The sequence below is a fragment of the Mus caroli genome, unplaced genomic scaffold (assembly GCF_978045245.1).
Source record: "Mus caroli unplaced genomic scaffold, Mus_caroli_1 scaffold_1, whole genome shotgun sequence".
NCBI classification, from domain to species: domain Eukaryota; kingdom Metazoa; phylum Chordata; class Mammalia; order Rodentia; family Muridae; genus Mus; species Mus caroli.
The window spans coordinates 132,460,253-132,483,710 of record NW_028227256.1 but is presented as its reverse complement, the minus strand read 5'-3'; the positions used below and the strand labels follow the sequence as shown (position 1 = coordinate 132,483,710).

General features: G+C 48.3%; 1 protein-coding gene across 1 annotated transcript in view; it reads left to right on the top strand.

Annotated features, from left to right (window-relative positions):
- Window positions 1-16,905, top strand: part of Pkp1 (plakophilin 1) — a 49,717-nt gene extending 32,812 nt beyond the window's left edge. Inside the window, exons 5-14 of the mRNA XM_021168142.3 lie at window positions 1,019-1,226; window positions 2,033-2,210; window positions 3,533-3,647; window positions 5,232-5,387; window positions 6,085-6,261; window positions 7,815-7,968; window positions 8,231-8,417; window positions 8,941-9,028; window positions 10,436-10,542; window positions 14,632-16,905. Of these exons, the coding sequence (XP_021023801.1) occupies window positions 1,019-1,226; window positions 2,033-2,210; window positions 3,533-3,647; window positions 5,232-5,387; window positions 6,085-6,261; window positions 7,815-7,968; window positions 8,231-8,417; window positions 8,941-9,028; window positions 10,436-10,510 (1,338 nt within the window). The 3' untranslated portion in view covers window positions 10,511-10,542; window positions 14,632-16,905. The remainder of the gene's footprint in view (window positions 1-1,018; window positions 1,227-2,032; window positions 2,211-3,532; window positions 3,648-5,231; window positions 5,388-6,084; window positions 6,262-7,814; window positions 7,969-8,230; window positions 8,418-8,940; window positions 9,029-10,435; window positions 10,543-14,631) is intronic.
- The last annotated feature ends 6,553 nt before the right edge of the window (window positions 16,906-23,458 follow it).

The window sequence follows — 23,458 nt, the reverse complement described above, 5'->3', positions numbered from 1 at the left end:
AGTCTCAAGTAAAGATTTAATGATTCTCTCCATCTCCACCTTCTAGGAACAAGCCCCAATCTTTTTTTTTTAATTTATTTATTTATTTAATGTATTTATTTCTGTGTGTGTGTGTGTGTGTGTGTGTGTGTGTGTGTGTGTCTTTATGAAGTGTTCAGAGAACAATTGTCAGGATTCAGTCCTCCTACTGTGTAAGTTCTCCTTCCTACTGTGTGCATCCTAGAGGTTGAACTCAGATCATCAGGATCTGTGACAAGCACTTCTACCCTAACCACCAACCCATTGCCCCAGCACTCAGCAAACGCAGTCTTGAGGGTCTCTTACAAGCAGTTGCTGCTTCTGCAGTGATGGTAATAATAGCTGTTCCAGTGGGAGGATTACAGTCTACAGCAGCCATGGAAGAGTCCTATGGCTCAATGACAGCCATGAGTTTCACAGACACTCGCTGCTTCAGATTCCACTAAAGGATATGACTATTCCCCAGCCCTTACCTCCTTCCCTCAGTGAAAACAGGGCTCATTTATGCTCCCCACACTGTTGCCCAGCTAGGAAAACACCTACAAGACATAACACAGCTATGTGTGCCACAAGTGGCTTCCTAGAAGCCTGGGGTGGTTTTCATCAACATTTCTACCATAAGAAAGTTTCTGTGGCACCTTGTGTGTGCCTCACCTTAGGATTCTGAAGAACATGGAAGTGCCTCTTCTCCTCTGGCCTTCACTCTGCCCCAGGAGAGGAAAAGATGGCTCCAGACAGAGGAGAGACTTGCTTAGGTCCCTAAGTAGGATAGGAAGGAGCTAGGCTCTGATTTCAGGTCTTTGGGTTTTCATGCCTGGGTCAATTACCATAGCCTCGTTGCTGTATTTGTTTGTGGTTAACTTGTGTGCTTCTGAACTGATTTGTTGTTGTTGTTGTTGTTTGAGGTTTTTTTGGTCTGAGAATCAGTTACTTTGAGCAGAGAAAAATTGTCTCTCCCTCCTCTCCTTTAAACAATCAATACGGCCTACTCTCTCGGCAGGTCTATCAGCTGGGGGGCATCTGCAAGCTGGTGGACCTCCTCCGCAGCCCCAATCAGAATGTCCAGCAGGCTGCTGCCGGAGCCCTGCGCAACCTGGTGTTCAGGAGCACCCCCAACAAGCTGGAGACCAGGAGGCAGAACGGAATCCGTGAGGCTGTCAGCCTCCTGAGGAGAAGCGGGAGCACGGAGATCCAGAAACAGCTGACTGGTAGGGTGTTACAGACGGGAAACTGGGGTGGGGAGTGGGCAAGGTGGCAGGGTGTGTCTCTAGCCTGTCCCTCGAGGCTAGGTCAAGGCACAGCTGTGTGGGTTTCACTGAGCTATGATTCAGGAACTCAGTGGCACTGGCTTCAATTGAAGTGGTGACACCCAGATGATGACCTCGGTGATGCACACCCTTCAGAAGGCATCTTCAAGGCTGGGGTGCAAGGGAAGGAGCATTGTGTCATGGGCACTGAGATTTGTAGGTGATAGAAGGGGAGCAAGGCCAATGGGTCAGGGTCAGTGGATCTCAAAGGATGGCTGTTGATACTACAGTTACCTTGTGCTCACAAAGTACATGAAGCAATCAAGGTGGGATACAGGATGGAGGAGCCACCATGAAGACCTTGAATTAGACTGGAGAAGACAAGAATGTTCAGAGTAACAAACTAATGAGAATTTCTGGACCCACTGCCATGGTTGATATTCTCTGTGTATTGTTTCAAGTGGAAAACAGAGAATGGCTTAGAACTTAAGCAGTTCTAAGTTCCAAAGAGTATGGTTAAAACCAATGACCAACCAACTGTATTTTAGGAGGCTGTGTCCATGTGAATAACTCTTACCTAGACAGAGAACTCTGAGATGTTCTAAGACCTCAGAGAACCTGCAATCTCTGAGGAGATTGCAATGGATCTGATGGGCCAAGCCTACCTGGAAGGTAGCCATTTGCCAGAGCCTAGACTCTGGGCAGTGCCACTAGAGACCTCAGGTCTTCAGAGCCTAACATGTTGAGCTGACCGTGTCTGTGTCCAGGGCTACTCTGGAACCTGTCTTCCACTGACGAGCTGAAGGAGGAGCTGGTGGCCGATGCCCTGCCTGTTCTGACTGACCGGGTCATCATTCCTTTCTCTGGCTGGTGTGATGGTAACAGCAACATGTCCCGGGAAGTAGTGGACCCTGAGGTCTTCTTCAATGCCACAGGCTGCTTGAGGTGAGAGAAGAGGGCACGTAAGGTCTTTCCGCTCAGGTCCTTCCACAGTCAGCCTCCATTTCAGCCAACATCCAGCCGCAGGAAGAAACATACCACTCAGTCTGGCCCTGCCTTCTGTGGGCTGGCTCCAGGACAAAGAGTCAGGTATTAACAATGTCTGTGAGTCTGGCTATGCCTTGCAATGCCCTGAGAGGATCTAGAGGATAGCATTGGGAATCTAAGAGTGGAAATGGCCTGCATTTGAATATCCAAACTAGTTCGACTAAAACCCCCTCCTCCACCCACAGAAAAATGTACTTCTTGTGCTATCTTGAAGAACATTTTTTTTTATATACAAAAAGTCTACTGACTGGCTGCTCGTGAGTCACCTCCCACCTGAGTGCCAAAACCATTTGCCATGTTCATTGGCATGCCGATGGTGCCTCTTGGCCCAAGGTTGTTTGAGTTCCACGGCAGGGTGTGGCAAAGCCCTGGCGGGATCTGGATAGGCTTGCTCTCAGAGCTTCAGGGTGGGTACCTACATGGAGTATGGAAACCATGGAACAAGGTCCCCTTTAGGGTCTCCCTTAGCCACAGTGGAATTTGTCCCCCAGAACTTCAGAGAACTTCCAGAGTAGGGGAGGAGTTAGTGTGCGCTTTGTGTCTCCCATTGTGCTTCTCCCAAGCAGCCTCCAGACACAGCCTCCTGAAGGCAAAGAGGCTGGGTAAATGAAAAGCCAGAGTAAGTAAGGACTTTATGGGGGCCACATGACTGTTGGGTGTGACAGAACACAAACACACACACACACACACACACACACACACACACATCCTATGCATTCACCATATACACCACCTAGGGCAGGAGGACCTACAGTGCTTGGGAATGAACACAGCTTTATAAAAGATAGCTACATCTGGACCCCAGGTTAACCCTTTGCTGAGTTCTGGTCCAGCACCTCCTCAGATCAGCTTTGCTTCCACAAAAAGCAGTAGCTTCTAACTACTGTCCCTCATGTGGCCACTAGAGGGCAGGAGCTGGGCTGCTAGATGCAGTGGAGCTCTTTCAAGTCTTGTGCCTGGGGACTACTCGACAGAACCAATTGAGTTCAGGAGGAGACCCCTTTCAGCCAGGGCCAGGCAGATGCAGCTGAATCTTTTCCTTCTTCATTTTTTCATCATTTATTCTTCTCTCCTCCCCTCTTCTTCCGGCCACAACTTTCATATTCTGCCCTGTGCTTTCTGCTGTTCTTCACTGTGCATGCCCACTGCACTCTGCCCATCCCTACCCTGCCGTCTCATCACCCCATCTGCATCCTCTTCATCCCCATTCTCTCCCACAGGAACCTGAGTTCAGCTGATGCTGGCCGCCAAACTATGCGGAACTACTCTGGGCTCATTGACTCCCTCATGGCCTATGTCCAGAACTGCGTGGCTGCCAGCCGCTGCGATGACAAGGTAAGGGTGCAGGTCCCTGGTGACACCTCTATCCCCGACCCTGTAGTCTGTGCACATAGCTACAAATCCCAAGGTCATGCTCTTAAGTCGGGGACTCTCCTAGTCCTGACATTTCTCTCCCAGAACCCATGAGTCAGGGTTACACTTCCCAGGAGCTTGTGGACTTTGTCTCAGAGACAGGACACCAACAGAGGTAGTGGAGGAGACATCTGAAACATGCAAGTGCTCTCTGCTTGGGCTCTGGGGGTCACATTGTTTTTGTGGTGCTGGGCACACAAAAGTGCTCTCGGGGGCCCCATTTCCTTCCTGAGATGAAACTTGTATCAGTACTTCCAGAAACACCATCAGAATGCCCCACCACCACCACCACCTTCTCTAGACTTTTGGATGCAGGGGCATGCGCAGATTGAAAGGCAGTTATGGAGAAAAGATAAATGGAGGCAGGGATACTTCCACCACAGCTGGGCACAGCTCAGGACACAGAAGTCTAGTCGGTCCCCACATCCAGGACACCGGGGAGATCTCTATCTCCTGCTTCTTTCACTGGAACTGATAACAGCCCCCCAAGAACAGCCTTGTCTTTAAGCAGCAGGACAATTCAATTTCCTTCCCCTGCTCTGTGCACATCTCCTTTACCCAGATAACCCCAAAGCAATAGAAGTCAGGTTTAGCCTGACCCTAACAGGGACCAAGTGCTGATCAAAGCCTAGCTCTGCCACCCCCGTGCCCTAGCCTGGTGTCTCACCAAAAGCAAATGCAGCCGTGAACCCAAATGGTGCTGTGGAGTGCTAAGGCTCTTTGTACACAGCATCTTTGATGTTGGGAGCTGAGGGGTAACCATGGGAAGAGGAGACAGCAAATAGTGACTAGATGCTTTGAAAACCAGAAGGAACTGGGACTAGAGAAGATGTTTTCAGTCTTCTGCCCCACGTGTGGTCTGAAGCAATGCAAGTGGTCACCACTGTTTGCCCTGTGTGCTATGTGCAAGGTTCCATGGTTGGTGTTTTTCATGTGCAGTTGACCCTCAGTTACCATAGACATGGGTCCAAATCCCCATGCATGCCTAAGTACACAGTCTCAAGCCCTTCTATAAAAGAAGCATATAGAGGTTATATTTGCATATAACCTATACACACTCCTTTGTGTACTTTAAATCATCTATAAGTTATTCATGAAATCTAATATAACATAAATGCCAAATAAATAGTTATTAATAATGCCAAGAAAGAAATCTCTAAGTATTCAGGAATACCTTTTTTAAAAGAATTATTTTCGATTTGTGGTTGGTTGATTCTGTGGGTGCTTACAAAACTGAGGGCCTAGTGCATAATCTACCTACTAGCCAAGAAGGGTGAGGCTAGCCCATTTTACAGTGGAGGAAACTGAGGCCCATAAAGGTGAGGCAAGTCATACAGACGCAGACAGCCAGGAAGTGACAGAGGCTGGAATCATGTCTGGTTCCCAGGATGCACCTATGAGATCTTTCCAGACTGACAGTGGTACAGACCATCTGAATACTCGGGGTAGGTGACAGGCCCAGAAGTCTGTTGGGACAGTACTCAGGCATCCTCTCCTTGCCCCCAGTCTGTGGAGAACTGCATGTGTATCCTGCATAACCTCTCCTACCGCCTGGACGCCGAGGTGCCCACTCGCTACCGCCAGCTAGAGTACAATACCCGCAATGCCTACACCGAGAAGTCCTCCACTGGCTGCTTCAGCAACAGGGGTGACAAGATGATGGTAAGTAGGGTCCACCTCCCCAGTAGCCCTCTTCTTGGACCCGGAAAACAGCCCTAAGGATGGGCCCTTGTCAAAGCCTTGTTCTTGGGAGGACACTGCAGTCCTGAAGCTGGGGCAAGGTGTGCCACCTAGAGTGCACAGGGGACCCACATAGGCTGTAGCAGCCCAGACCACCCAAGGACAAATGTTCCACGCCCCTTTCTGCAGGTCTCCATTCCTCTTACTGTGTAGTGGGGAAACCATCCTTATCTCCCCCGATCTCTGAGCATTGGGGAAGCAATAGAAAGAACTCTTACCATCCCAGGCAACGGTTCCCAGCACCTGCTGAGCCTCCAAAGAAAAATGCTGTAGACGAGAGCCAGGATCTAGAGGCTCCAGTTTAGCCTGGAGATCCCAAAGTTGCTAAAATCCTCGGCATCTTGCTGCCAGACCCTAGTGTGACCTTACGCAATTGGAGGCTCAAAGGTGAAGCTGCCCTTTTTGAGATGCTTCCCAGAGGCCATCTAGAGAACCATGGTCCATTCCCTCACTTTGGAGATTCTAGGATGCACAGAAGAAAGAGATATGGATGTGGGGGGCGGGGACAGTCTTCTCCCATACTTCCCAAAAGAACTCACAACCTGAGATTGGGGCAGAGGCAGAATGCCTGGGTATGTTATATCATCAGCCTCCTCACTGACACGCTGTCTGTCTACAGAACAATAACTATGACTGCCCACTTCCGGAGGAGGAGACCAACCCCAAGGGCAGCAGCTGGCTGTACCACTCAGATGCCATCCGCACCTACCTGAACCTCATGGGAAAGAGCAAGAAAGATGCTACCTTGGAGGCCTGTGCTGGGGCCCTGCAGAACCTGACAGCCAGCAAGGGGCTGGTGAGGAGCCCCACTCTCCCATTTCTCCAGCCTACCCTCTGCATCTCCCACCAGACTATCCTTTCCTGGGCTGAGTCTCTCAAACACATCTGGCTCTGAGTAAGCTTGGAGCTACAGGTGTGAGCATGTTGGGCCTGGGGCTGATCACCAGAGCAGTAACAGGCAAACACACTTCTGCCCTCTGAGAACATTCTGGGTAATGCCCACATTGTAATCTCTTGCCCTATGGTGCTGACCATTTGGGCTCTGCATGCAGTAGGAGACAGGGATGAGGAGTGTATTTGTCAAGAGAAATCCCCGGGCTAGAGAGATGGCTCAGCGGTTAAGAGCACTGATTACTCTTCTGAAGGTCCTGAGTTCAAATCCCAGCAACACCATGGTGACTCACGACCATCCATAATGAGATATGACACCCTCTTCTGGTGTGTCTGAAGACAGCTACAGTGTACTTACATATAATAAATAAAATACATAAAAAAATTTTAAAAGCCGGGCGTGGTGGCACACGCCTTTATTCCCAGCACTCAGGAGGCAGAGGCAGGTGGATTTCTGAGTTCGAGGCCAGCCTGGTCTACAAAGTGAGTTCCAGGACAGCCAGGGCTATACAGAGAAACCCTGTCTTGAAAAACCAAAAAAAAAAAAAGAAAGAAAGAAAGAAAGAAAGAAATTCCCATTTGATGAACTGACAGATAAATCATATTTGAGGAATGGGCAGATTCAGAGAAAGTTGTGATAGAATCAGAAGTTTAAGGACTGGATGGTGTAGGGAAAAGCCAGAGGGTATTTGGTAGATACCCAGCTGTTGTTCCCCAGATATACTTAGAACAAAAGAGACTTGGGCAGCAGTAGATATGGGTATCCTGAGGGTCAGGGTAGCTTCCCTGGTTGTAAGAAGGATGAGTCTGGAGTTTCAAAGGACCCCAAACTGGCCTATGTTAGGTCATACCAGGATGTCTGTTCGAGATCCAGATGAGCTGGCTTACTTGCGAGGGATCCCAGTCCTGCCTCCATACAGACCCAGACCCTTTTAATCCATCTTGATCTCTGGCAAGCTGTCAGTAACTGTGGACTGGATTCTGCAGAGAGTGAAGAGTTTGAAGAAGATATCCAGATTTTCTTCAATTGTCATTTGCCCTTGGCCATGTGGGTTCATATAAAGGATAGGGAGAGAGGTTTCCGAGATAGAGGAGCTGAGGGTGAGAGGGGGGCACTGCTAGTCTGGACACCAATCCTGGGCCACTATGACAAAGAGAAATGACATTCTCTCTGCCTACCCACACGAGTTTCAGATTGACCCCACCAAGCACAGGGACACACAGCGGCAGGTAAAGCCTGACCCTTCATAGTCACTTAGACCTGAGCAGTTTTGTCTCCTCCCGACCTTAAGATGAAAGAGAAAGGGCTCAGGGTTTTTGGTTGGTTGGTTGGTTGGTTGGTTTGGAGTATCTGGGGTGTTTGTTTGTTGTTTGTTTATGCTTGGGACTATCTGCCTTTCTACTCTCTCTGGTGCCTGGAGGCTAGAGAACAACTCCACCCTGGATCTTCTCTCTTAGATGTCCAATGGTATGAGTCAGTTGATTGGAATAAAGGAAAAGGGCCTGCCACAAATCGCCCGTCTCCTGCAATCTGGCAATTCAGATGTGGTGCGGTCCGGAGCCTCTCTGCTGAGCAACATGTCTCGCCACCCTGTTCTGCACAGAGTGATGGGTAAGAGCCCCTATCCTCTCCTCCATCCACACAGGACATGCACACCCGTGCTTTCTAGAGCCTTCTAGAAGGTCATCCTCAAACTATTCCTTAGTGTGAGTATTCTGAGGAGAAGTTGGCTTGAGAGAGGTGTGGGAATAGGAGGGAATTCTCACCTTATAGAGGAGTCTACAGAAATCCATCTGCATTGGAGCTCCTATGGGTCCTTGAGGGGATACCTTGCTTGCTTCCTGAGCCCATACTTCAACTCCTTTCCCTATAGGAAACCAGGTGTTCCCAGAGGTAACCAGACTCCTCACGAGCCACACCGGCAATACCAGCAACTCTGAAGATATCTTGTCCTCAGCCTGCTACACTGTGAGGAACCTGATGACCTCACAGCCTCAGATGGCCAAGCAGTACTTCTCCAACAGCATGCTCAACAATGTCTTCAACTTGTGCCGCAACACGTGGGTAGAGGAGCGACCTACCCCCCACTCCTACCCCACCCCCACCCCCCCACACACGCACAGTTCCACTTAGGGAGCAGAGAACATGTCTAAGGGAGGCAGGAGACAGGATGAGGAAGAGAGTCTAGAGGTTGAATGCTAAAGAGTTGTGGCCTCTGCCTCCAGGTCCTAGAAATGGATGGGGGGGACTTAGCTGAGGACATGTGGACTCTGGACTGTCCGAGGATCAGCAGGAGGCATAAAAGAGTCAGGGCCAATTACATGAGAGTGCTTTTCTTGCTTTGTACGGCTCTTTCTTCATCCAGGGATAGGGAACTAGCCTCAGAACTGTCTCTAGATGTGGTGGGCATGTGAGATGGTCCCATTGGCTAATGGCTCAGGCTCACTGTCCCTCTTAGAGTTCCTCTTTCATGTACTCAGGACCACCCCACATCTCTGAACCCTAAAGAGGTGGGAGGCAAGGGAAGGGTGTTCCTGTGTCACAAGGGCTCTCATCTCACAAACTCACTTCTCACCTGCGTAGTGCCTCCTCACCTAAGGCTGCAGAGGCTGCCCGGCTACTCCTGTCTGACATGTGGGCCAGCAAGGAGCTGCAGAGTGTCCTCAGGCAGGTAAGAGCATCAGCCAGCATCCACATCCTGACCACACCCTTCCCACACTTGTCCTGCACTAAAGTCCCAGCAGATTGGGAAGGGAGAGAAAGACTTGTGTACCTCACAAAGCAAGGGAAAGCTGACTCAAGGGGACAGTCAGGAGCAGATCTGAGCATCAGTGAGTGTGAGCAGGGCTCTGACAAGAAGATCTACCTTCAGGTGTCTTGCAGATGGGGGAGTGGAGGAAACGTGAGAGAGACTCAGCGTGAGAACACTTAGAGCAGTGATTCTCAACCTTCCCAGTGCTGTGACCCTTTCATACAGTTCCTCATGTTGCAGTGACCCCCAACCATAGAATTATTCTCATTGCTACGTGACTGTAATTTTGCTACTGTTATGGAGTACAATGTCAATATCTTTGGAGATAAACGTTTGCCAAAGGGGTTGTGAGCCACAGGTTGAGATAAACGTTTGCCAAAGGGGTTGTGAGCCACAGGTTGCCAACTGCTGAGTTAGAGTAAGATAGCAAGAAGTTTGGGCAAAGGGAATACCAGCCATTTTGGAGCATATTGTGTCCTAGGAAGGTTTAGGGCTTAGTTACAGAGATCTTTCCATTCCAACTCAAGAGTTTGCCCATGTGCTTTTGGGTGCTGGAGAACCACTAGGCCTGTCCTCACCCACCTGAGACCCAGAAAAGCCAACTGTGGTGGCACACAGGAGAATCTCTAGGAAACTTAGGAATTCAAAACCATCTTTGATGTCTTAGTCATTACTGCAATAAAACACCATGACCCAAAAGCAAGTTAGGGAGAAAATGCACACAGGACAGGAACCTGGAGTCAGGAGCTGAGGCGGGGGCCATGAGGGGTGTTGCTTACTGATGTACTTCCCATGGCTTACTCAGCCTGCTCTCTTATAGAACCCAGGACCACCAGCCCGGGGATGGCACCACCCACAATGGCCTGGGCCCCCCACATATCAATCACTAATTAAGAAAATGCCTTAGAGCCAGATCTTGCGCAGACATTTTCTCGGTTGAGGTTTCCTCCTTTCAGATAGCTCGAGCTTGTGTCAGCTGACATACAACTCGACAGGATGCTCGGCTATGTAGAGAGGACTTACACAAGATCCTGTCTCAAAAATGAAAATCTCTTGTTCCTTGCTTGATTTCTGCAAACACAAGTAGGAAGCTCAAATGTACAAGAGAAATTCCAAACACAATTTACTGATTCACTGATATTCGTGGCATTATGATTTCTTAATCAGGTCCCTGTCACCCAGGCATATGTACATAGTAGTCAGAGCATACTAATATGTCCAGAGTCTAGATAAACCCAAGGATGTTATCAAAAGGCTCCTGACCAGGCATCAGTCCCCACGATGCTTGTCCTGTGATGGCTAACGTGTTTGTTTCTCCCCTTGCAGCAAGGTTTCGATAGGAACATGATGGGAAACATAGCTGGGGCCAACAACCTCAGAAACTTCACCTCCCGGTTCTAAGAAGAGACTACCCAAGCAAGTTCAACTTGCAGGTGAGAACTGGCCTGCCCCATGGCAAGGGATGCTTCCAGATCACCACTACAGCCACTCGGAGGCTAGGCCTGTGCAGTTAGGGAGAAGCACCATTTGGCCTGACAGACAGTTGGGCTCTGACTAACAGGGCAAGGAGGACAGCCATGTAGAGCCCTAGCTGAGAACATGGGCTGTCCCATCACAGGACATTAGGGATATGTAATGTTTATTAACCCTGGAAGGGCTGGAAGTCTGTGGAGGCCTACTGAGGATAGCTGTACACGCCAGATGGTGCCGTTCACAGGTGGGTTACATAATATAGTAGTTATGCATCATTCTGGGTTTGGTCAGCTACAGCTTACTTCCCATCCTTATTTCTTTTAACTCTTTTTATGATTTTTTTATGTTATGAGCATCTTGCTTACACATGTATCTGTGCACCATATGTGTGCCACGTGTATTTGTAACTTCTATTTTCCTGTAATAATTGTTGTCTCTGAGGCTTACTGCCTCCATCTGCTAACCTAGGCCTAGTCCTAGAAGTTTCTATCTTCGGTTCAATCTTATCTAGACCTCGAAAGTTTTCCATCTCTGAGACTTACTGCTAAATACGCTCACCCTTTCTTTTTCTTTCTAAGTTCTGACTGGCTCAACTCAGCCATTCTGGCTCAAACTCCTCTCCAAGCTGACTGAGTCAAATCTGGTTTCTTTCAGTTTCTCCTGAATTACTCTTCTTGGCCTCACACTAACTCTAGCAATGCGTTCTGATCTTCTGGCTCCTTCTCATCCTCTGGCTCATTCTGTCTTCACCTGGGTCTAGCTTGTAATCCTCTCTGCAACAACTGTCCCAGTAAAACTGCATTCTGTCTCTGCAATAGTTTTCCTTTCCTCTCTTTTCTGGTGAGAGTTGGGTAAATCCTATTCTGTCAAAAATCTTTCTCTGATCCATCACTTTGTCTGCCACTCAGTTAGATAACACTTTCAATCATAGGTGTTTCCTTCCTCAAGCTAACTTTACCTTCATTGCTTTGGGTTAAAGGTATTTACTAAGGGCGTACCTGTACTCCAGCCAGAGGGATTAAAGGTGTGTGCTAAGGCTGAGCCACACCACAACAAGAAACAACTTTTTCAGTAAATAACACAATCTCGGGATTCACAGTGTAACTAAATATTTTGCAACAGCCATGTGACCAAAGAGACCAGAAGAGATCATCAAATCCTCTAGACCTGGAGTTACAAATAGTTGTGAGCCACCACATGTGTGCTAGGAATCAAACTCTAGTCTGCTGGAAGAACAGCACATGCACTTAACCACTAAGCCATCTCTCTAGCCCCTCCATCCTTCTTGAAACCCATTCTCATTCTGTATATGCTTAGTGTGGACAAGCTTTGTCTCCAAGTGATGCTTCTAGAGACAGGAAACTCAAAGCCAACACTCAGTCAAAGCTTTGCAGGCTGAGCATTCACTAGAATTGATTGGGATACTGGCCTTCTGTCTTAGCAATTCTGCTTTGATAGCCCTTAAGTGAAGTACAGAAAGATTTATCTTTAAATGGGTATCCAAAAGGGCTTCTCATATAGATAAGCCAAGAACCACAGTTAAGTATTGAAGCAGACGCCTTTGAGAAGGTGTGGGTGAGAAGCAGCTTGCAGTATGGGTCAGATCTTCTGGTGTGGCAATGTCTCACTACCTGTAACTCTGCATGTTGTGGTTGTTGGGGACTTAACCTGCATCCTAACACATTCCAGGCAAATACTCTACCACTGACTTCTAACCCCTACCCTCCTTTGTTTATATTTATATTTCAGGTAGGGTCCTCCTGTCTCCCAGGCTAGTCTTAAACTTGCTTTGTAATCTAGGTTGGTGTCTTAGTTAGGGTTTTACTGCTGTGAACAGACACCATGACCAAGGCAAGTCCTATAAAAAACAACATTTAATTGGGGCTGGCTTACAGGTTCAGAGGTTCAGTCCATTATCATCAAAGAGGGAGTGTGACAGTATCCAGGCAGGCATGGCACAGGAGGAGCTGAGAGTTCTATGTCTTCATCCAAAGGCTGCTAGTGGAAGACTGACTTCCAGGCAACCAGGGCGAGGATCTTATGCCCACACCCACAGTGACACACCCATTCCAACCAGGTTACACCTATTCCAACAAGGCCACACCTCCAGATGGTGCCACTCCCTGGTCCAAGGATATACAAACCATCACATTCCACTCCCTGGTAGCAGCTTTCATCAGCATGTATCCCATGGCTCTGGCATTTTCAACATCTTTGAGTATACAAGGCAATTTCAATGTTACAGCTTCTTGTTTCAGTGTCTGGGATTCCACTTGATCTTTTGGACTCTTCCTAAGGGCTGGCATCACTTCTCCAACTCTGCCCTCTGTAGCACTCTAAGCTCAGGTTGATCCACTCCACTACGGCTGCTGTTCTTGGTGATCATCCCATGGTACTGACATCTTCAATGCACTGGGGTGTTTCACTCCAACTAGGCTTCACCAATAGCCTCTCATAGGCTCTCTTCATGATGCCAAGCATCAAATCCTTTGCCTGACCCCTTCAGTCCTGGGCCACCAACTACAGCTGAGGCTATACCTTCTCCAATGGCCTTCCATGACCTCTCACAGTGCCAAGCCTCAGCTGTTCTTCATTACACCTTCATGCCTTCAAAACCAGTACACCTGGGTGACTCTTACATATTACCAAGTCCAGCTGCAACAAGAGGTACAACCTTGGCTATCTCTGGAACACAGCTTCTTTGTGCTTCCAGAAAACACTTCCTAGAAGATTTCACCTCAGTGATGCTGGTCTCTTCTTAATCACTGCTAATTTCTTAGCTCCAACTAACCAGCATATATTGTCCCAGTAGTTCCTTCCATTCTTTACTCTAGAGTCAGAGCCATGTGGTTGAAGCTGCAAAGTTCTGCTGCTTGCACGAACTACAACATGACCCGCTTGTGCTATTACATTGTCACTGGCTTTCTGTTTTCCAAATCCTTCACTGCCTAAGCTTGGCTATCCTGGATTGACCTTGAATGCAGAGATCAGCACGCCTGTCTCCTGGGATTAAAGGTGTGTATCACCACCTGGATCTAAGTTTATCTGGGTAGGATCTTGCCCCAAGGTATCACTCCCTTAATCTGTTATCTCCTAGAACACAAGTATTTGCTCCATTTCACTTCCTAGTACCCCTTTAATACTCGAGCCTTATATTTTATATTTTTCTTTCTAAGCTTACTATGCTTTTTCAAACTTCTCTTCAAAAGACTTAACCAGAGAACAAAGTTTCTGCTGGGCTTTTTTGAAACTTCCTTTGTCAATGCAATTAATCTGAGCCTCTTCACCTTAGCCTCAGGCAGACATTTCTGACAAGGGCAAAAAGTAGCCATAGTCTTCACCAAAATACCACAAAAACAGTCTTTATGCCACATTCTGAAATTCTTCTCCTTTGAAATCTCTTGGGCCAGGTCAACACAGTTCAAATTACTCCCAGCAACAAAGTTTTCCATATCCCTACTAGGATGACCAATTAAGCCCCATTTAAAGCATTCCACTGCTTTCCAAATCCAAAGTCCCAAAATCCACATTCTTTCTAATAAAAGCATGGTCAGGCCTATCACAGCAATACCCCACTCCTGGTACCAACTTCTGTCTTAGTTAGGGTTTTACTGCTGTGAACAGACACCATGACCAAGGCAAGTCCTATAAAAAACAACATTTAATTGGGGCTGGCTTACAGGTTCAGAGGTTCAGTCCATTATCATCAAAGAGGGAGTGTGACAGTATCCAGGCAGGCATGGCACAGGAGGAGCTGAGAGTTCTATGTCTTCATCCAAAGGCTGCTAGTGGAAGACTGACTTCCAGGCAACCAGGGCGAGGATCTTATGCCCACACCCACAGTGACACACCCATTCCAACCAGGTTACACCTATTCCAACAAGGCCACACCTCCAGATGGTGCCACTCCCTGGTCCAAGGATATACAAACCATCACAGTTGGCTTTGAACATGTGACTCTATTGCCTCAGCCAAGTAACTGGTATTACAGGCTTACACTGCCATGCCCAGCTTTCATTACAATCCAACATGATAGTTTCTCTTTCTAGAAAGACACGACCCAGCTGAGAAGACCTCAGGCCTTGAAGATGGGTTACCTGCTCCATCCTGCGTGGTATTTGGAGACGTTCAGATGCAACCAAGAGCAGCCTGAAAACTGTGGATGATGGAAATAATTTTTGATTCTTTTTTTTTTCCTTAGGGGAACTGGCAGGCTATAGGGTTGGGGAGGTTGGGTGGGGGGACTTTCTTGAGTTAAAGGGGCTTACATCTGATGTCAATACTTTCTTCTCTGAGAAACAGTATATATATATAATGTGTATAATGTAAGTATGCGTGTGTGGTGTGCCTGTGTGGTGTGTTCACGCATGTGTTCGTGTGTGTGTGTGTGTGTGTGTGTGTGCATGTGTGTGTGTGTGTGTGTGTGTGTGTGCCTAAAAGCATAACCAACAAGAGAAACAGGCTGGGTGTGACGATCCTTTGCAGTTCACAGGCAGCACAGGGGACTCTCCGTGTCTCCCTTTATAGACATGTGGGCTGCACCCACATGAAAGCTTTAGCCAGCAGAGCCCCAGACTTCAGAGAGCCTGCAAGCAGCTATTGCAGGAGAAAGGAAGTAAGAAGATCACCTGAAGCCAGAATTGTCGGGATGTGCTCACTCATCTCCTCAAGGGGATAGGGTAGGAACAGATGGGCACTGGGCACTGCCTGCTCAGGCTTCTCACAGAACAGAGAGGAAAACTGGAAATTATTTGCAGTGTGCCTCAGACCCAGCTTGCTGAGTGTCAGGTGGGGGGGGGGGTTCCCAGAGGCTGAAGGAAGGGAATTTGGATGAATGGACCAGGTAAAGGAAGTGTCCTGTTAAGGCATCAACTAGCCCGCATCCCAGCCATCAGCCTCTTTCTTCATGAACCCTAGCTGTTCTGTCTGCACTCTGTCTCTGTGAAACAAAATTGCCTAGTGGGGTAGAGGCAGCCAACACCAGGACCCCAGACTTCACACTGCAGACAGAAGTACCAAAAGAACATCTCAGAACCCCATGAGTGAGCCTGTCTATGTGAAGCCCCCTAGGACAAATGACTGATGGACAGAGCTGAGCCTTCCCCCAGAGCCTTCATGTCTAGGCTATTGCTTCTCCACTAGTGTGGTGTGCTGGGTAGACATGAATGATAAGGGTCATACCTCTCTCAAGGAGGATATAGAATGCTCCTTGGCCCACCCCTGTTCTTACCCCAGCAGTAAGACCGAAAAACTCCTGTATGGCTCAGGGTGGCCTAGTAAACGATCTGTCCATTGAGGATTGAGGAGGTCAGCTACGTGAGGACATTGTTCCTGAGAGGTGTCCTAAGCCATCTACCCAGTGAGCTCTGGCACTGTGAGTCTGCAGCATCCTTCCCTGTTTGGCTTATGTGGGAATCTGCCTCCTACCTCACCTCCTCTCTGATACCAGCGTGGGATGCTGTCCCACCACACTGTCCTTGGGTAGGCTTCTTGTGACCTCCTTTGCCAGTCACTGGGATCCAGAACAATCTACTTCTTCAAGCATGCCATTGTCACACTACTCTGCACAGACAGTGAAGGAAGCACTTAAGGCAATAACAGGAAATCAAACCTACCGTACCCCTGTCCCTCCATATAGTGTATGTTCGCCCGAGAAAGGATACCCAGGTCCTGGGCTTCAGGGACTATCCACTTACTCAGTCAATTGGAGAAAATCATGTAGAACGTTCAAGTCAACAAGGGAGACTGCTGTAGGCCCTCAACAATGACATTCCCACCCAACCCCCCAGTATCATCCTCACTTCCTGCAGCCCTCGGGCTCAGTTTTCCTTTCCCTGGGAGGAAGATTGGGTAGATTCACCCTTTGCTTTGGTGATGAAGCAGGTCTTAAGATACCCAGAGGTCAGGCTCAATTATGGGAACTTCTTCCATGATCTCAAGCTGGCCAGATGGGCTGGGCCCAACGTGTGTCTGTCATTCCAGGGAAAAATTAAAGGGACTTATGAGTAAATTCCTAGAAGCAGGAGGTAAGGGGCTGGCTGGACTTTCTGTATCCCAGACTTATCTTCATGTTTTTTTCATCAAATTTGCCTCCTACTTCCATATCTAAAACAAGTTACAATTTAGGACCAAATGAGAAAGGACAGAGGCCCTGTATCTTCCTTGACTTTTGGGCTTGCTGCAGTGTCTGGGACCCTCCGTCCAGCCCTCACTGTCCTTGCTCCATCTTGTATGAGAACCTTGTGAACGGGCCCAGTTTCCTTGTATGATACACCATGTATTTGCTTTGTCAAAATATAGAAAATCAATAAACTACTAGTACTTCTTTGAAGGTTTTTCAAGCCTTGTATTATTTGGGATACTATTAAGGGATGAAGGGCCTTCTCTCCAACATCTTGGGTTACTGACTATGTATCAGGCAAGGGTTGAAAATGCCACCCAAGAGTATTCATAGGTACCTGTTCCACTGTCGTTCATGTGAACACTGTGCTCCAGGATTCGGGGTTTGCTGTCCTAATTTACAAATAAGCAGGGCTTGGGGGAACAAATGTGACAATGTCACCCAGGATACAAGTGGAAACGTCATTGTGAGCACATCCCCAGCCATCCAGGCTGTAGAAAAGACAACTTCAACAGGAAAGACTTAGGAGTTTATGTTTCCAGAATGCCTGTGCTGCATGGAGTTTATGTCAGCTGCTGAAGACTGTAAACAGAAGGATACAGAAGACCACAGGCATGGTACGGGGTAAGCCCCCATCATCATCTGAGAGAACCAGGGGTGCCTGGGTAGAAAAGGGAGATGCTAAGGAAATCCCTGGAGGGACGCTTTCCCCATCCTTCAGAAGTCATGACTAACGGGGTCTCCATTATAGCGTCCTAGGACCATCAGGACTGTGATTCTCTGTGACCCACACTATTAGATGCACTACGCTGGGGCTTCTGGAAATGCTTTGGGGACCTGGGAACTTGTACTGGCTACAAAAAGCAAATCAAATACAACATCAATAAGTGTTACCTCATATTTCCATTAAAATACAATTGGAGATCAAAATCACACAGCTTAAAACGGACACAGCTCTGAACCTCTTTGAAGAGGGGTTTGTCTGAACAGCACCCAGACCAAAAAATGATACAGGACCAGCCGGTGAGCCTTCCTCATGCCTCTCCTTCTTCCATCCCACCCCAAGGAAAACATGGCACTGCCTGAATTTCTAAGACTATATTTTAGCTTGGTCATTTTGAACTTCCTGTTATGGGTGCCAACACTAAGTCCTGTTTCATTTTAGCTTTAACTTAACAGCCCATGGGGTAAGACTCATCCATTCCTGTTGCGTGCCTGGTTGTTGCTGTCCCTACACAACTATGCCAAACCACAGAATGCACACATGACATTGCCGTCATCTGACATCTTTATGTACACTTTATGTATGAAAGGAGTGTATAGATTCGTTGACTCTCTTTCTCAGAACTATTACATACGATTCCTGGGAAATCATAGCAGTGTAGGAATTCAGTCTTATACTGGATGTGGGTACAGAAGTGCCAAATGACCACAAAAGTCCTCCTTCAGCTGCCCTTAGCCAAGGGAGTGGCAGGTCCTGTAGGGGACAGCCTGATGAGCATGAGAGGACCTTGGGTCCAAGATTGGATAGAAAAGAACAAAAAAGACAGGAAGGACACAGGAAGGTGGGAAGGAAAAGGCTTCAAAGACCCGGAGGCCAAGTGTCGTAGGAGCCCATGTCCACACAGGTCCACATGCCTGACCTTGAAGCCACTTCCGCTTGTTCCTCTTGTAACTTACCCGGGGTGGGGCTAGAAGCTCCACCACCACCAGGTTTCAGAGAGCTAAAGCATCGGTCTCTAAAGGGGCAGTGCCTTCTGCTGACAGATCTTGGGCAACAGTCTTCCTCTTTGAAGAGCCACACAATGACCCTTTCTCTTTCAGATCCTTGGGGCATTGTTTTCTATTTGGATCTGCACTTCACCTTAGTAACCCAGGCAGAGCACAGAGCATCATATTCCAGTCAATAGTTGGAAAAGAAAACACTGAGAGAAAGTGACCAGCTCCGTCACCTAGGAAGTTTACAGAAGAACCAAGCCTGGGCCAAACCCAGGCCTCTCCAGTCCTGATATCAGAACATGATAAGGAAGACTATGGAAGAGGCAATTGTACTGCTCACTGTGCAGCGAATCAGGGTTCACAGAGCCCAAGACAGCACAGGATTGCACATCCTATGAGGGGCGGTTGCTGTGCAGACATGCAGGAAAATAAAAGTTCTGATTCACAGACTGGCTATCAGATGCCAGGAACTACCACATGCATCATCTAGCCCAGAGCTGGCTGGTTGGGTTGGTTAGGATAGAGAGCTAATGAGCCAAGGGCTTCAAGGCAAGGAATGTCTCCGTGACCCCAGCATGTCTTCTCCACCCTCACTAGTCATCCTGCAGACAGCTGCTGGGTCAGCGTATGTGTACGTCACGGAGAGATAGGTTGGCCATCTTGAGGAACCTCGTGTGGGGGATCAGCAGCGAACCCCATACCTTATGCTTCTATCATGCTACTACTGTCTCTGTGAGTCAGCCATTAAGAAATTTTACAGTGGCAGGAGATATAGCTTAGTTGGTAGGGGGTTTATCTAACATGAACAAGATCCTGAGTGCAGTCCATAGCAATGCATAAAAGTGAGTGTGATAGTATTTGCCTGTACTCCCAGCACTTGAGAAACTGAGGCAGGAAGATTGTGGAAATAGGCAACCCTGGGGGTAGGAGGGGGGACCCTCCAGAATGTACCAGAGGCCTGGGAGGTGAGAGACTCTCAGGACTCAAAGGGAGGGACCTTAGATGAAATGCCCTACAGTGGGGAGAGGGAACTTGTAGAGCCCACCTCCAGCAGAAAGACAGGGCATCAAGTGAGGGATTGGGTTACCAGCCCACAATCAAAAACTCTGACCCATAATTGTTCCTGTCTAAAAGAACTGCAGGGACAAAAATGGAGAAGAGCTTGAAGAAAAGGAGGTCCAGTGACAGGCCCAAAATGGGATGCAGCTCAAGGGGAGGCCCCAAGGCCTGACACTGTTACTAAGGCTATGGTGTGCTCACAAAAAGGCACCTATCATGATTGCCCTCCAAAAGGCCCAGCAAGCAGCTGAAAGAGTCAGGTGTAGATATTTGCACCCAATTTATGGCCAGAAGCTGCTGACCCCTGTGGTTGAATTAGGGAAAAGCTGGAAAAAGCTGAGGAGAAGGATAACCCTGTAGGAGGACCAGCAGTTTCAACTAACCAGGATCCCTGAGATCTCTCAGACACCAACCAGGCAGCATACACCAGCTGATATGAGGCCCCCAACACATACATAGCAGAGGACTGCCAGGTCTGGCCTCAGTCAGAGAAGATGTACCTAACCCTTGGAGTACCAGGGAGTGAAGAGGTCTAGTGGGGTGGGGTGGGGGTGGAGACATCCTCATGGAGACAGGGACACATGGGGAGGAGGTTTGGGATGTGAAATAATCAGAGGGTGGCCATGAGGGGGTAAAATCTGAACTGTAAAAAAAGATTAAATAATTTTTTTTAAAAATCAATAACAAAAAAATAGGTGCTATGGGGCAGTGGATGTGGCGTTAAGATGGGCCTTTCTGTGAGGTGTTTTGGGGATGAGGAGCAGTCATTGGTCCAAGAGAAAAGACTGTTGGGATGAGAGGTCTTTGTGAAAATGAGAGAGGTTAGGATCTGATATCCAAATGACAGCTGTGGCTAGTGAGTCATCGGCAGTCACAGACACAAGGGTAGGCTAATGTGGTGGGAGCTGATGTGGTAAGAATTTTCAGCCTCTTCTCTCTGTGTCGTTTCCACGTTCTTGATGAGACAAGAAGTCTGATAGAGATCCAGGGGGAGGATAATGGGGACACATTAGATATCTGGAAAAAGGGAGAAGCCATGAACGAGAAGGAGCTCCCTCACCACTCCAATGAGCACCACTGTCTCCCCATTTTGCTGCTACCCAGGTATCGGGGTAGAGCAAGGACAGAGCAATCAGGGATGTTCTGGGCAGGGACAATGAAGCAAGCCAAGGACAAAAGAAAAGGGATGTGACAAACAGTGAGCTTTAATCTGATTAAAGGATGAGAAAGCATGCGAAGGCTGAGCAGTGTTTGAGATTCAGCTAACGGACCAGCTGAATCTTTTACCGTGGGTAAAAGAGCTCGCCACACAGTCCTGACAACCTGGACCCACAGTGGAGGGAGAGAACCGGCTCCCAAGACTTGTCCCCTGTCTTCCACACTCATACGTGGTCTGCACATGCTTGAGCACATACGTTAATAATAGCAAATAGTTAAAATTAAGGTGAGAGGGTGCACAGAGCACATGAGGATGCTTGAGCTATACATTACAAAGTAACAGCCCCAAAATGCACTGCTTCAAATAGAAAATACAGAGATTGTGGTTAACAGTCTCAGACAACTATGGGAGTGAATGGACCAATTAAGCTCTGGGAGAGACTGGGGACCAAGAAAACAGGATGGTGGAAGGATCAGGCAACAACGATAAGAAAATCTTTGGAGCAGAGCAAATATTGAGAGAAAGCGATGGTACATATAAAACTAAACTCAGGGAAATGAGGGGAGTGTGCTGGGATGTCTATTGGTGATTACAGCAGAAGGGACAATCATGTGTCGTGTGCAGACAGAAGATGTGTGTTAACTATTGAAATAAAGGCTCCAGAATAGCAGCACACCTCACCTCCAAGATCAATGTACATCTCCAGGCTGATCACAATCGGCAGCCGGTGATGGGTGGACTCCCAAATACTCCGAGTACCTTGGAGATTAGAGATGGGCTCACATAGCCCATCCCTAGGGTCATCTAAGGCTAAGGCCTGCAGACTGAATAGCCTCTGCTGGCGGCTAGTCTACCTCTTAGTAAGGTGGGTGGGGAAAAGGGGGTCTCTGGAGGCTGGTGCAAGGGACGCCATAAACACACCATGTCAGTTCCCACCTGCTTATGGGTGGTTTTACAAACACAGGTTGAAATGGAGGGAGAAATGCGGGTGTGCCGAGGCAAAGGAGACGATCTGGACCTTTAGCAGATGGCCTGGCCAGTATCTATTGCTGCTGCCTATTCAAGGGAAACGGAGGTCCGAGAGGAGAATGTTCATCTGGTGCTGCGCACGCAACGCGCGTGCTGTGACTCAGAGCCCCACAACATTCAAAACCAGCCTGAACCACAGGTGGTTTGGGTTTGTTTGCCTTTAAGAGATGAAGGCTGGTTGCAGTCGATACACGCCCATTCTCCCAACCTAATGATTCTGGCCTCATCTTTCATCCTCCCTTTCCCATTCGGGTAGCAAGTCTTCTCGTCTCCACACAGTGCTAACCACTGCCAGGGATCGGCAAGCCTGGCCCATTCCTTGCTCGATGCTGCCACCTCCTGGCTGACCTCACTCCCACACCAATCCAAGGCCACTGAATGTGCCTCTGAGGAACTGATCTGTAGTAACGCTAACCGCACCTTCCACCTTTTGGGAAACATCTGCCAACTCTTGGATTTTCCACTCATGTTTCTCTCAGGCCAGCCTCTGTCTTGTCTCCTGGTTCTCTTCATTCTATCCCTGGGCTTCCCCTATGACGGCATCTCCCCAAGGGTAGCGTGGATTCAATCCCACTGTCTCTGTTGTTTCTGAGGCCTGATGAATCCTTTCTCAGTCTGTTCTCTAACCATAAAACCCTATTCATCCTCTGAGAGCTGACTCCCACGCTGTCCCTCTAGGAGGCCTTCATGTTGTTTATAACACTCCAAGGCCCGTGTGGTACCCTGCCTCTTGCCTGTGGGCTGATGACCTACTCATCCCTAGTGTCTCAACACTAGCCTAGAGTCCATCCCAGACTGTGGGCTCAGCACTCTGTGAGCTGAAGATGGCTGAGTGTAGATTCACAGCCTTGCCCAGCAAACTGATCTCAAAAGCCTTCCTAACTCCCTTCATACATGTTGACCATAAAGATCTCGTCCATTTCAGCTGTCTCTCGTAGCCAGCTTCTAACTCTCAGCTCTACAGGGAAGAGACCACAACATGTGCTGATTGCCCGACATGCCCTGCTCCTGTGACATCTCCAGCTGCCCTTGTCTGTCACCACAGGGACCATGGAGAGTCAGTCTCATTTCCTTCTCTAAGGCAGCCATTCTGTGCCTCTGAGTTCAGCCATCCCTTAGAGGCATGGTTCACCATGTTCCTCATTGTCAAGGTCACCTTCTCTGAGCACACCTCGAGCTGACATCCTTTCTCTTAAGAACTGGAGCATTGAATAAAGGAAGATGCAAAAGATTTGATCTACAGGTATCAAGTGGGGCTGGGATAGCTGAGGTTTGGAGCATCCATTTCTAGTGTGCAATGCAATTCAGGGCCAGAACCAACAAGTGGGGACCCCATTCCTTAGAAATTCATGTGAAAATCTCTCTCCCTCCCTCCTTCACTCATTCACTCAATCAACCAATCAATTAATTAATCAATCACCCCTTGCCTCCCTCCCTCCCTTCTTGTGAAGCTCAGGATAGAACCCAGGCCTCTTGCATGCTGGGTAAAGCCTCAGCCGCTGAGTGACACCTTCAGTCACTGAGGGTTGCTTTTGAGGACACCATCAAGCTCCTTCAGCCTTCATTGGCAGCCTCCGTAGAAGCTAATGGAGAGGAAAAGACAAAACGTGTGATAGATGTTGCTATTTAGAAATGGGATTCCTCAGACTTCAAGAATTCTGCTTTGGGATATGTTTATTCTCCTGTTATGAATATAACAGGGAAGAGTCCCGGATGGCACACAAATGTCATCTCAGTGTAACCATCAGGAGATGGATCGCCACAGTCGTTGCCCAGTCTTGGAAACCTC